The following is a 14,577-nucleotide window of genomic DNA, read 5'->3' on the forward strand; positions in this document are numbered from 1 at the left end:
TGCATGAATTCACACACACACACACACACACACATGCCAATTAATTTAATTATACTGATTGTTTTCGTTCGCTGCGAGGACAAAGGGCTTCATAAACGAACGAATGAATAAACAAACTTATACGTATCCGCAGAATTATATGTAAATAATTTCGCAGGGGCGAATAAAGGACGATCGCACGTGCGTTTCAACATGCATCACAAAAGAAATGGAAAGAATTCTATCCCTCAGATTATGTCAGAGAGTACAAGTGCACCGTGTTATACTCGGTCGCAGTGTCTCGGAATCGGAAATAACGGGAAATGACAGTCAAGCGCGAGTCGATTCGTAAGGAAATCGAGGAATTCCTATTCCTCCTACTCCGTCGCAACGATTGGTTCCTGTAGCTCGCTATTTGCTTCCCTCTCCTTTCTAGGATACGAGTTTTATTCGTTGCGCAGAGCGCGTACGCCATATTGCGGAGACCGCGGCCTCCGTTAGGTCAAGAGGTTACTGGAGCAAGGTCGTAGTCTGAGCTGATTCGCACGAGCGAACGATTCTTGTCCGAGAGGAAAGAACAAGGACAGGGACAGGGAGAGAAGGTAGAGGAAAAGAGATGTAGAAAGAGAAGCAGAGGATAAGGGGAGGGGGAAAGGGGGAAAGGAAGAGAGATGATAAAACAGAGAAAGATGCAGGTGAGAAGAGCAGAAGGACAAAAGGAATAGAGGGAGGATTTACCCTGACACCTCTTTTACCCTGACACCTTTTTACCTTTTTACCACGCCTCGGCTCGGCTCGGCTCGGCGATGCCAAAGATAGATTTATCTCGCCGCATCGTGCCCGCAGAAAATGGCTATAAATTGAACGAAGGGGAAAGGAAGCGAGGGACGGAAACGAGTACGCCAGCTCCGCGGGAGGAAATTATGCAATTCCGAGTGCTCGCGAGTCGTTCAGCGCGGTGAAGATGAGACGCGACTTTCCTTTGCGATATTCTCTCTCTCTTTCTTAATGCATAGGAATTGAATCTTGATCAAACGAGGCAGCGATCTGGTCCAGAAGAGTCTGCCGAGAGCGATATATCATTACTATTACATTCATTGAAAACATTACGTTCTCATGTGAAATCATCAGTATAGTATATCATGAAAAAATATTATAAAATGAACGGATTTTTTTTTTAATAAAATCTATAATTTAGAAAAAAATTATTATAAAGAAATTTTATCAAAACGAAAATTAAAATAAACTTTAAATCTTAAAACTCTTTAAACTCTTTTATTTTTCCATGATAAGGTAATGTGAATTATTCAGTCTTAAGAAAAAATTGAATAACTTTTTACAAAATTATTGTAAGAGGTTTTAAAAAAGGAAGTGAAGATAAAAACATGTTCTGTATGGATTATTTTATTAGGACTACTTGTTTAATTTTTGTCTAAACTAATGTTTATTATCGGTAATCGGTTTTCCATTTTAAAAGAGCATACCTTGCATATTATTGTTGGAAAAATAAAAGTTTTTTATATTTAAAATTTACACTTTAATTTTTCTTTTCTTTCCTTTAATAAAGTTTCCTATAATAATTCGTTTCTGAAATAAGCAGAAAAGGCCGTTTTTTAATTTTCAAAACGATGTGTAACTTTATGAAAAAAAAAAATAATAGAAAAATATTTAAAATATGAATTTGTTAGGAAATAAATGAGCTTAAAAAACTCATAATTTTTTTGGATCGGACAACTGATTTTCCTGAATATATAATAGTTTGAAAAATTTTTTTTTCATTTTTCAAAATCTATATCTTTAAACGACGTCCGTCAATTTGTAAAATATTTTTTGTAACTCAATTCTTATTTTCTTGGTCGTCAAGAGATATTCAAATTTTAATTTGAGATATTATTCATCTCAATACTATGATTCTTTGAGTTATCACTATCGAGAAATGTTAAAAAAATTGTGTTAAAATTTGGTAGCCCATTTTTTGCGGATACTTATAGTATTATTAACTTATTAATATAATTATTTCGTTGATGTCATTGTTATTCAACTGTTTGACTACTTGTGAATATTACATTATGCTTTCGACGGAATTTCTTTCACGATGGTTAACCGCAATGCATTTACGTGCATGTGAAACGAGGATAGCGACCACATTTGTCGGATTAGAATACTGTGTTAGATATTGTTCGCATCGTTGCACTCTACTCAAATGATTCAATCGAGTAATCAAAACAATACTTCGTTAATCGTACGAACAGAATTGTTACGCGTAATTATTTTGGACGGTCATGTTCTCATTCTACGAATCATGCATGCTTGCAAATTTATACGTTAAATTTAGTTTTGCAAGAAACTAGTAGAGACAATAATTTTACAGAGAAAGAAATATCGTACAATTAATAAAGATCGATCTTATAAAAATTATCTTATAAAAAAAAGATAAAAAAAAGAAGGAGCATATGTCAATATATATACTCGCATTCAGTCGCTAATTCGTTGTCTTTATATGCCATTTAATTTGTAAATAGAGGATTTTAATTCGCCTAACTCAATTATATTGTATCATGAATCATCACCTTTTGCTATTGCAATAAAATAAATGAAATAAAATGTAATAAAATTAATGTCTTTTCCATCTCGCGTCATTCGAAAGCACTGCTTTCTTACGTGTAGCGTGAAAGCGATTGAATTTCAAAAGAGGCTGATATGTATAATTTTCCGGACCAACGATCTCGCTACAAACTGGTAACTGCATTGGTCCCGTGTAGGAATGCGTTGGCAGATTGACAACGCAACGGCGCGACGTGTTGCATAGCTATTGCTTTTAGACATGTCGTACGAATTGTTATCATAAATCCATGCTCGATCACAAAAAATCGCAAAAAACGCAAAATGGAAATAGCTACTCGATCAAGTTGATGTTGGCACAAGTTTTTGACCTTGTCTCGTCTATATGTATGTACACTTTAACGGAAGCATATTTAAAAATCTTTTTAAAAAAATCACAAACAAAAAAATGAAATAAAAAGAAAAAAAATTTTCATGTCTTTATTCTTGTTTCAAAATATTATAGTAATTATATAAAAAATAATAAAACATAAAAATAAAATATTACATAGATTAGAATTTTTTCTATGGTGTTAATTTACATAGAAAAAATAATTAACAAAGTAACGAACGATTGTAACATTTTGATATTGACATATGTCAAAGAGATCTATAATAAATTGTAAAAGACAGTTCTATGTATTGTACATATGTTGCTATATGTTGCACATTTTCTGCAATCGAGTAACCATGCGAGAGAAACGGCCACATAAAGACATAAAAGCAGCTCTTTTGCAATGGAAATTTTCGATGACGATACGAACGGTGTTGCCTCGGAAATGTTTCAAACGTTTCTGAAAAGAACGTTCGAGAAGAAGAATCTTTCTTTTTTGTGTCTTCGACCTGTCTGTACTATATGTACGTATTTATATCATGTAAAGGAAAGCGAGTAACAGTCTTTTCTCACCATTCTAAACGAGCGCATATCTTTCTCTTTTTACGAAAAATATTTCAAGAGTGAAACGCGTTCGAATATGATGATCACTTACCTCTATTTGAGAGTTTTTTGGTGTTTATAATTTTTGCAGCAAACTCGTGACCGGTGCTTTTTTGCACACATCGTCGAACCACGGAGAAGGCACCTCTGAAATTATAAGAATAAATATGTTATGTTGCAATATAATTGTTATTCGGAAAAATAATATAAATAAATGTCTAACGACATACATAGTGTAGACATATTAAAGCGTAATGTTATAAATAACAAACGAGTCCTCGCTAATTTATCGCATGTATCGAAACTGCTGTAAGTCTCACAATATACGAAGATATAAAATATCTGAAATCTGAATAGAAGTTTAAGACAGACAATTATGAGTTGTATTATCAGAACGTTAATATAACTGCAAAATATATATCTAATTAAGCTATACATATATCTACTTTGATAAAATGCATTTTGATAATTACTGAGAGAATATTAATTGAAATTCCTTGAAAATGCTTTGAACTTAACTCTTTTTACAGTAAAACTGATTTGGAATTAATATGAAAATTTAATACGTTGAGCAACAATCCATATTTATAATTGATTAAATTGATTAATTACCCGCTATTATTCGATAGTAATTATATATCCGTAAGACAAATATTTAATAATATTCAATAATATTATTGCGAGAAATATTTTAAAATGTATGAAACCACTGAATTACTGATTTAACTAATGTAAAATTCTTATCATAAAAAATTAGATTACGCTTATATTACTGCACATCGAAATCACATACTTAAAAGTATAAAGTGTCGCAAAATCTGTCTTTAATCTCGCATTACATCATGGCCATCAAATATTTGTTTAAATGTCTTTTGCCTCCATTGGACGAAAATATTTATAAATTTAATTTTATATTCAATACTTTTTCTTACGAATATAATAAAAATTATATTTTTATATTGAAAAATAAAAGATTAATGTGTAACAAATTTTTCGAAAGGATAAAACACTGAGATTTTTCAAACTCAAGTGTACGCGCGTGTTGCTGGATTTAATCCTTTAATTTTCAAATGATGACGTCACTGCCTAGTCAAATCGATTCTATGATTCGCTTTACACTTCGCCTTGCTAAAAATAAAATGATCACAGTTACATGCCGGTGACGTCAAAAGTATTCATTAACACGATTTTCAAAGTACATACAAAGAACCGAGTTAATGAAACAATTATAATCGCAATCCAAGATTGTAGGCGAGAGTAAAGTCCATCCTCAGAATCCCAGTCACATATAGAGACGTGGCAGGCTCTAGCTATCCAAGAACTAAACTTCGATTACTCCACATACATCCCCGCACTTTGCGCTGTTCTTCCTTCTATACATGAAAAACCGCGTACACGGCGCTGGGGAAACTTTGGTTTACTAAAGTTTCTCCGAGCGTTCTGTAGCAACATCGATTAAGGTGGCAGATTAGCGACCACAAATTGTCCATTGAGCGAACATTCGCCGAGAGACCTAAATTGTCGTTTCTTCGCAAACGACGGCTTCCGTTTATCGATACGAAATTAATGCAAAAATCTATTATTGTCGCGCATGGTCGCCCACGCGTTTTGTTGCCGTGAAAAAGAGATTTCGTTCGAACGAGATGGAAATTGCTCGAAGAGCATTATTCAACTGTCGTTTTAAAGCGGAAAGAGAATTCAGTTTTAAAAAATTAATGGAAAATATAAAAAATGTAATATATGAAATTTAATTAATTTTTTATTGTTAAATTAAGCAACATTGAAAATATGTATCTGCTTGAAAAGGACCTCGATAATCGAATTTATTGATTAAGAAAATATGTTTTTACAAATGAGTTAAAAAGAAATCAAGAGACGAAAACAAGTGAAGACAGCAAAGAAATAATTACAACTCATCGTGACGTCAACAAGCAATTGCCAGTTATTTGTTCTCTTTACAGATAAAGGCGGTAAGAAACTGTCAGCGGTACGTCTATAATTGGCTTCACATTGAATCGGTAAGACCGAACCTACGATTGACAATGAACAGCACGACCGCGATCCGTCGTCGCGAAGAAAAGTGCAGCAGCTGACAATATCAAGAAACTGTCGTCATAAATAATTAACGGTTACATTATTATTGTCACCTCTTTCTTAAGCACTTGAAATTGAGGTCAAATGAGCTCCAGTTTTCTATACCCAAATGAGTGCGCTGTTATATTACAGTTTCAATACGGAAGAAAGTCATAAGAGACTGCAAGAATTTCTTATGCTTCTTATCTAATAAAATTATACAAGTATAAACATTTTGGAGTAATTATGTATTAGGTGTTGGAATTAATTCGTAGCGTTTTACAAGTGATGGGAAGTACTTTCATTAATGTATTTTTTAATGCTCATGTGAAATAAATAACATTCTTTCATTAAAAAACGCTACGAATTAATTCCAACACCTAATAAATTGATAACTAAATGTCTTCAATATAATATTAATAAATAGATAATATAGTTAAAAAATAATACGTATCGAGAAAAGCACAAATATTTCGTCGCGACCAAAGATAATATATCAAATAAACGATAATAACGATTTTCACGTGGATCTCTTTTCGTAGCGAAAGTATTAACCTTGCTGCGGGATACGGAGACTCTCGAGGCCGATACTGGTCCTGCTGGCGTCGGCGCCGTGTTGCAGGCCAGCGAGGCGAGGCGACGCGATGTGACGCGACGCTTCGCGTCGCGACGCACGCCACGACGATCACGCCGCTCGGTCTGCCCGGAGGAAAAAGGGCGAGGTAGGTGCTTGGCTCGTTTCCATGACAACCAATCATTACCGGAGATTGTGCCACCAGCTACTGCGTGCACCAATCCTCGCCACGCTAACTCCCTGCCGCTTTTCCAACCCCTCATCGTAAAACGGGGTAGCTTTTCCGCTCACGTGCTCTTTACGAGATTATACCGCCGAAGCACGACGATTATTTAACGTCACGCTCCTGTTTCTTGCGCTGCTCATCCCTTTCACCTGTATATGTCGGTCACGATCACAGATTATATACATTTGAATATTACATAAAGCATCGCGGCTTCCATTAGTCGAATATTGCAGGCATCAATGAAATGGTGTAATACAAAACCGCTTAAAACTTTTAATAAAAACATAATATACTTTAATATTAACATGAATTTATTTTCTGTTATGAAATAAATAATTGTAATAGCGAGGAAAAAATCTTCATCATTATGCATACGGTAAAATTACGTACAAGTGATATACAAATGATTTCTAAAAAATATATTTAAAAATATCCTCGTTATTTTAATCAAGATCGTTTCTTTTATTTTAAACAACATCGATCGAGAATCGTCGATAAAATTAGAATTAATTTTACATTGGAGAAAATTTCACGAAAGATCATTATCTGTTGCAGCTTGTTAATATTCAATGCGCCAACCATATTTTATCGTGCTTGGCTAGTGATCGTCTTGGCGGAGAAGTTCGGGCGTGGTTGTAGTTTACTAAAACGAGCAACTGCGACGTGGTTCTCTCTGGCAGTAATGCGCGACATTAATGGTACATAATTGACAAAAGTTCACGAGGAATGCAATATATAGCGTCGCACCTTGTCGAGAGATGCAAAGCAATCATCGTACATTCTGTCCCGATCGCGCTACGAGGGAAAGTGACAATAAATAAAATGCCGGATAAAGAAATTCTCGGATGTAAACAGATGCAGTACCGGTGCGTAAAGAATATGTAAGCATCGAATGCAATGCGATATAAAATTGCGTCAAACGATTTCACTCCTGTGCTATGCAACGCAATGCAATTTTCATTTAACTATGAAATAAGGAAGCGGAAATTAAACTGCGAAGAATGGATTCATTATTCTGTAACAGCAGTCAGATCGAAAAACCTATTTAACTTCATTCGATTCATATTACCGTCGATGTAATTTTCCAAAACTGTTTATTCCATTCGCGAAATAATTTAAGATCTTGACAAACTCAAGGAAAGTACATCTTGTAATAATCGCATATATTGTTTTTATAAACAGTAGTCTTTATGTCTAAATATAACTATCACACATTAATGCGTAATTCGTGTTAAAAAATGTTCCGAATGATTCCACTAATGCTATTTCATATAGCAAAATCAATTTATAATGACTCTGTTCTTCGATACCAAGTGTGCGAATATTATTCTACGCTAAAAATAACGATGAAAGTTCTCTTCCCATCAGAAGCGAGCTGAGATTTAAATTTCTAAAATCGCACGACGAACATGTTACGATGGTCTCTGCATCTTCGTGGATTAACATATAAAGCTTTCTCTACAAAGATGGCGAGGAAACAAGAGCGAACGTAAGGTAAGAAATAAACTATGCAAGACGAGATACGAGAAATGCATCATTTATTTTTAATCCATTAGCCCTTTCTTTATTAAAGAAAAGATTTGAATTTTTCATGAACTTTACTCGTTTTAAGTACTTTGTCAAGAAATGAAAATCTTTGTGTAAAAAGAAAAGCAAAAAGATATGAGAATTTGTAAATCTTATAACATCTTGAAAACATTAAAAAATAAAATTAATTTGGGGAAAAAAGAAACATTTCATAATAAAAATAAGCATTAATTTTTACGATACACATTTAGCTAGCTCTCTCCATTATTTATTTTCCAATTCAAGATTAAGAATACATTCTCGTGTTTTGTCATGGATCTTTCTTGTTTGCATGATATTGCGCCGTAAAAAGTACCGTAAGATAAACAGGAAAAAATGTCAATGGAGGAAGGACACGTGAGCAAGATAAAAAGCTAACAGCAAGATAAAAAGGGGAGCCGTGCAAGAGTGGAATGGAAGATGGAGATGTTGCGGGAAAAAAGACCCGTGAGGAAAGTGAGGGATGCAAGAATAATGCAAGGGGACGAAAGACATCGACCTTGAAACGAGCCGATTCGCTCGCCGATGTGGAACTAGGGCGATCGACGATGAATCTTCAAAGAGAAGCATTTTGTCGCCAACAACGACGACGGCGCGACAGAGATGCGCTTTAAATACCCGCTCGTTCTTGCCGACACACGGCTCGCTTGCTCGCCACGCAAGCTTGTGGCATCTCTAAGGGTGCTTTTCTTCCTGTCCCTTTCCTTACCCGACCACCCCATGGTGTCTCATTGTGCTCAATTTATCACCTTTCTCGACGTTGGTCCTTGTCGTTTTTCCGTTGTAAGTTTCCACTATTCTACAACGATTTTTAACTAAAAAGTTTAGTGGACCTACTGACAGAAGTTACAAAGAGCTCCATATCTTTCTTTTTTAATTTGGGAAATCCCAATTACGATTATTTCACTATTTATTTCTTCAATGTTTAATTTTCAATTAATCTCAGAACTATCTATCCAATAGAGATATAAACTTGATTTAGCTGGAGAGAATAATAAAATAATAAAAAAACAAAATGATAAAATAATCATTTAGATTAGATAAAATAATCATTAGATACTTTATGTTGTAGAATTGTAAACAAGCAAACTGATCTTTCATAATGAGATAAATGTAAAAATTCTTTCTTCTACTCGATCTTGTATATCCTTATAGTAACCACCACGGCTTCTACTGGTAATTATTAACTTTATCGAACTTTCGCCGATTGGATTTCGCGGCAAAACCTCAACTGAGTGACGTTAAGGCCATCGAAAATAGCCTCTCGTTATTTCCAAGTTAGTTTTCGATCTCGAGGAAACTCGTGGGCGAACTAATCGAGGAAGCACTATCGAAAGAGAGAGATAAAAAATAAAAAAAGAGAATGAGGAAAGCTTTAACTGGAACTGCATTTTATAAAAGAATACGCATTTTTGCACGTGCAGGTCCTGCAGAATCCTGCGCTCATTCGTCGCGTTTTTGGGTTTCTCTAGGGCATAGCATCGCGCATCACGTGGTAGATCGTAGGGCGAAATGTTTCTGCACTTTGCATAGCAACCCTACCTTACCCTACTTCTATCATTGCACCATCACTATGATATATATATATATATATCTAGTATAGAATATATATATATATATATATATAGAGAGAGAGAGAGAGAGAGAGAGAGAGAGAGGGAGGGAGGGAGAGAGAGGGAGAGAGAGGGAGAGAGAGGGAGAGAGAGTAAAAAAAAGAAAAATAATTATGATTCAAAGATACAAAATTGAGAAAATACAATGAAATTTGTTTTGTATTCCGTGAACTAGAAAACTCGACATTTAATCGAGTGCTCGACAGTGCATAAAGTGATGTGTGAATATACGAGCATTGATGCCAGATACCTTGCAGGATTTTTACCTCTACATTCTCTCCTACAAGACAAACTCCATTAACATAATAATAAAATTGTGTTAAGCATTTTGCTTGGTATATTTGTACACTTGGCAGAGGCCATAATTTCTAATAAAAAAATATCAATGTTAAATAAAACTTAAATTATTATTTTATATAGAAAATTATAAAAATAAAAAATACATACGTAATTATCAGAAAGAAAAATCTCAATTAAAGCTAGTATTTTCAAGTAACATTAAAAAATACTCTTTCCGCTCACTTCATATAAAAGTTTTCTTGGTGCCGACATTTTTTTACAGCGTTATATTGTATAAAATCTTTTTCAAAGACAAGAAAGAACAATTCTTAAAGAATGCATAACAATTATTGCGTCTCTTCTAACTGACATTCTTGCATATTCATACACGAAAAAAATATACTAAATTTTAATAAATATACTTATTTAAATTGCTCTAACAAAATAAATATTTACCAAATGTGAACTTATACTTATTTGGTACAAAAATCATTAATTTGATTTAACACAATTTTTTAATGATTACATATTTATTTACTGTAAGAAAATGTTTACTTAATATGTACTATTCAAAAAAATATGTATTAAGATTTATTAATAAATTTTTTACAGTGCATAAAGGCTTTAGTCTTTCATCTATCATTAAAATCGCGAGCGTGCAATTGTCACATCTAATAGAATAAATTCAAATTACGGAGTACGCAGAGTACCAATAAAATAGACCAATATAGATAATTGACGGATAAAATGCATTAAGAAAACGACCGGTTATCCCTCCATCTTTGCGAGGTCAAGAATTATCCACTCTTATAAGAATTGAAAGCCGGATTGTGGTGGCAGGCCAACGACGAGTAATAGTCGATATGATATAATTTCCCTAGGGATAGCTCTTGCGTTCTACTCATTTCCCAACGAGTCATTATTTTATTACGGCCATAGCTGTTTTGAAAAGCTTGAAATTCTACGAAGAAGGCCGTCCGATAGTAATTATTATTTTTTATTAAGTATTTTGTTAATTATAAGGCGGATAAGATTGATAATGAACAAAGATGCGGAAATTTGTCAAGTTTTTTACTGAATCTGAGAAAGAGATTCATGCGTTGCTTTCTCCTGATAAAAGTAACAGCAGAATAAACGAAAGGTCAATTGTTTAGATTAAATAATGCACGTAAAAATATAATAATTACATATGAACTGTTTCAACGTGTTTTAGCATTACCTAAAAAGCTAATTGTACACTTGTAACACTTTACAAATCTCCACATCTTCTAAAGTTCGATTGATAATTCAATCATACTGTAAGATGAGACTTAATCCAATAATATTATAAATTGGAAATTTTATTGTGGATCTTTATATATTTAGTAAAATATCATGAAATTCATTGGAATATACACATATCTCATATGCAAACAAAAAATAAGAAAAAAATATATAAATAATTTCTTTCGCGTTGAAAAACATTTCGAAATTCAAGTTCAAGTTTCAACATTGTCCATTTGTCAAAAAATTCTTTTATCATAATTATTGCCCTTATTATACACTGCAGATTTCGCTAGAGCCATATATTACGTCGGCTGTGCAATTTTCAGAAAAATAATTTTGTGAATTCTTTGTTTGCCGAGAACTATATACATTTTATGCACTACGCGCGTGATAAAAAAATCGCAGCGACAAAGGGCGCCGAATGCGACACGATAAAGTATACTTTTAGAATACGGCGGCAATGTCGGCTGGAAATTGTAATTTACACCCGGGAAATCGCGTGGCGAGCAAAACCTCGGCGGTAAAATTTCACACAGCCGCTGAAATGCCGTACATTTTCTATCTTCAAAAACGATGTGTTGCAAAAATATGTAATGTATGTGCGGAGGCAATTTTATTATACGGATACGCAATTGCTTTCGAGACAAAATTTTGAGAATCTATTGCATTTTGAAGAGAATTAATATCGCGGTTGTAATTGAAATTAATTCCTAGTTTAAGTACCCAATGGAAAAATTATATAAAAATTCAATTTACACTAAAGAGAAAAACGTGATGCTTTAAGATTTTTATTTTAATAAGTTTTCCCCTAACAATCATCTTGAGATCTCTTAATTTAATATCTATAATACTTTGCGTGCTTTGCATAATTTATCTCTTTCCGTCGCAACATAATATTGTAAATATTTTTCTTTCATGTTTTCGATTTTTCACGCGGATTTGATATTAATTAAATTTCTCGAGATTGCTATATTTATTTCAAAATTGAGCTATACATACATTACTACAGACAATTATCATCAATACTACTTTCTATTAAAACTGCTGATTCTATATTATATTTATTGACTTTATCTCTTATCTCCCTTCTTGAAATTGTGCGTGGAATTGTTCGTTAAGAACCGGCTTTGTACAAAAATAGTTTTACTCCAAACGAACAATGCATAACTCTGTTTTCACATTGGGCCACGTTGTTCAACGTCGACTGGCCGGCGAGTGCAACAATAGAGAATGGCGACAGCTCGCGATAGTTTTGTGTGGAATCCCGTGGTATTCAACCGCGTCTCGTCCTCATCGTTGACGGCGCTACGCGGCGGTGGCGGTGACAGAAAAAGCGAAACCGCGGCAAAAAAAATTAAGCTCGCGGTCTCTGTGGGATTCTCCACAAGATTCACTCGAGTATGCATTTTATCGACAAGAAAACTCGCCATGTCTCTCATTTTAAACTTACTGCAATTTGTAGAATTGTAAAAACGAGAATAATTTTGATTTATTTCTATTCCTGTTCTCTCATACTCAAATTAAATATTGGTCAAAATTTTACACTTACTTTACCATTTCTCTTTCGTAGAAAAATGAATAGTAATAAAAATGTTCGCAAAATAACTCATGAGATTAGTTATTTTTTAATACGTCTGCTTTAAGCTTTAAACTATGCAGATTTAATCGGGAAATTGTGAGATACCAATACCCTATAAGTCCTATATATTAAATTTAAGCATCCTCAGGCGCATCTCGCGATAGTCGTCTCTGCTCGATGATCCATCCGATATCCCGACCGTTCGAAAACTTTCACGGGCTATCTTTGACGTTCGACACGATGAATTCCAATGATGGCCGGCAGTCGTTGGAATGACATCCCGTCAATCCAATAAAAGCGTCACACTGGTTCATCGATGAACGAAAGTACATTTTATTCAACCGATAAAGACTCGAAACTTATCTAATTCCAAATTTCTTTTGATTTAATATTTTCAACATAATATATTACGTATAGTTAGAAAATAATTGAGATTGTTGAATAAACGAGATAATGCATGATTTTTACAATCAGTAGTCATCTCTTTTATATAATTTTTGGATTACATAAATCCTACTCGTCACTATTTCTGTCACTATTTTTGCGTACACAGAAAAACAGAAAATTATATTAAATTGCTCTTTCAAAGAGTTTGTTCATTTTTTGTTACATTATTGTTGCAAAATATACGATAACATTCATTGAAAAAATAAATGCTACATATTTTTCAAAGTTCATTTTTTTATTCAAACAAAACGAAAGGAGTCATTAGGTGCGTCCGGAAATACGCATTGTTTGATATGGCCATTTCTATTTCGTTTCAGTAGAAAAAAAATCGACACGCACAACCCCTCATCGCGTGCTCAACCGTATCTACTTGCTCATTATTCTCAGCCTACCGATATGTAACATCGAGGAGAGAATGTCCATATCGGAAATGCCTTGCAGCAAGAACAAAGTATCATTACTTGGACACTACCCAAGTATCGTCCCTTCTATCCTGAGATGAGAAAGAGATAGAGAAAAGAAGAGACAAAGATGGAAAATGTAAGAAAGTTGGATAGAAACTCTGCTCGTGGGGGCTGAGTGTCGACGAGGGGGTTGGTTGGCCGATTTAGCTGACGACGGGCGGGGATGGCTTTAACCGGTCGATACTTTGCGTTCCACGGCGGGGTGCAAGTGAGTGCGGTACAGCAACGGCACAGCCCTGATCCATACACGCACATATACATACATACATATGAATGCGCACACACACACATACACACACACACACACAGAGAGAGGGGCACACATATATATACACATACATAATCGAACGATCATAGATTCGTTGCATTTTTTGTATATTATTTTGATAAAAAATTACTAAAAAATTCTTCTCCGATTACTTTCACTTATATAAAATTTGTTCGCGTTACATTTGTGAAGTAATAACTGTGAAAAGGCGGTATCAATTCTGGCTGATACGAACGACGATGCCGACGCCCTCCGCGGAAGAATACACAGGGTGCCCGGGTTCAACGTTCTCTCTGTTCCGCTTAGCTCGAGCCCTTGGCAAAGATGAAGTCGATAGTTTCTCAAGAAAGTCTATAAAGACTAATTTCATGACTTAATTATTAAGATGCTAATATGAAATGTTGATAAATAAAAATATTTCCCGATAAATTTTCCTGCACAATGCGACATTCTTATTTAGACAGACTGCTCTGTACTCTTTCTATAATACATATAAAATCCATAGATTCATGTGACTTTTTAAGAAAAAAAAAATATATATTTATATATATTTTTTATAATTTTTTATAATTTTCCGTTAATAATAATTTATTGCCGTTTCATTTTTCGAATCTTTCTTATCTTATCAATGTTACAAAAATATTCACCATAACGTATCACATTATGCAAAAGCGTATACCCTTGTATTATTAAAGAGACTAAATT

At 34.0% G+C, this 14,577-nt stretch overlaps 1 protein-coding gene across 28 annotated transcripts in view; it reads right to left on the reverse strand.

The window, feature by feature from the left end:
• Positions 1 to 14,577, reverse strand: part of CaMKII (Calcium/calmodulin-dependent protein kinase II) — a 111,505-nt gene that overhangs the window by 75,510 nt on the left and 21,418 nt on the right. For 22 of the 28 annotated variants that reach the window (XM_087413246.1, XM_087413250.1, XM_087413239.1 and 19 more), the window contains exons 1-2: positions 6,146 to 6,363; positions 3,570 to 3,664 (exon numbers count right to left, since the gene is read on the reverse strand). In XM_087413246.1, the coding sequence (XP_087269372.1) occupies positions 3,570 to 3,664; positions 6,146 to 6,348 (298 nt within the window). In that variant the 5' untranslated portion in view covers positions 6,349 to 6,363. Of the gene's footprint in view, positions 1 to 3,569; positions 3,665 to 6,145; positions 6,364 to 14,577 lie in introns of those variants that run through there. The other 6 variants (XM_087413234.1, XM_011060828.2, XM_011060825.2 and 3 more) reach the window with 1 other exon arrangement.

This window comes from Acromyrmex echinatior, chromosome 14 (genome assembly GCF_024713525.1).
Source record: "Acromyrmex echinatior isolate Ae372 chromosome 14, ASM2471352v2, whole genome shotgun sequence".
NCBI classification, from domain to species: domain Eukaryota; kingdom Metazoa; phylum Arthropoda; class Insecta; order Hymenoptera; family Formicidae; genus Acromyrmex; species Acromyrmex echinatior.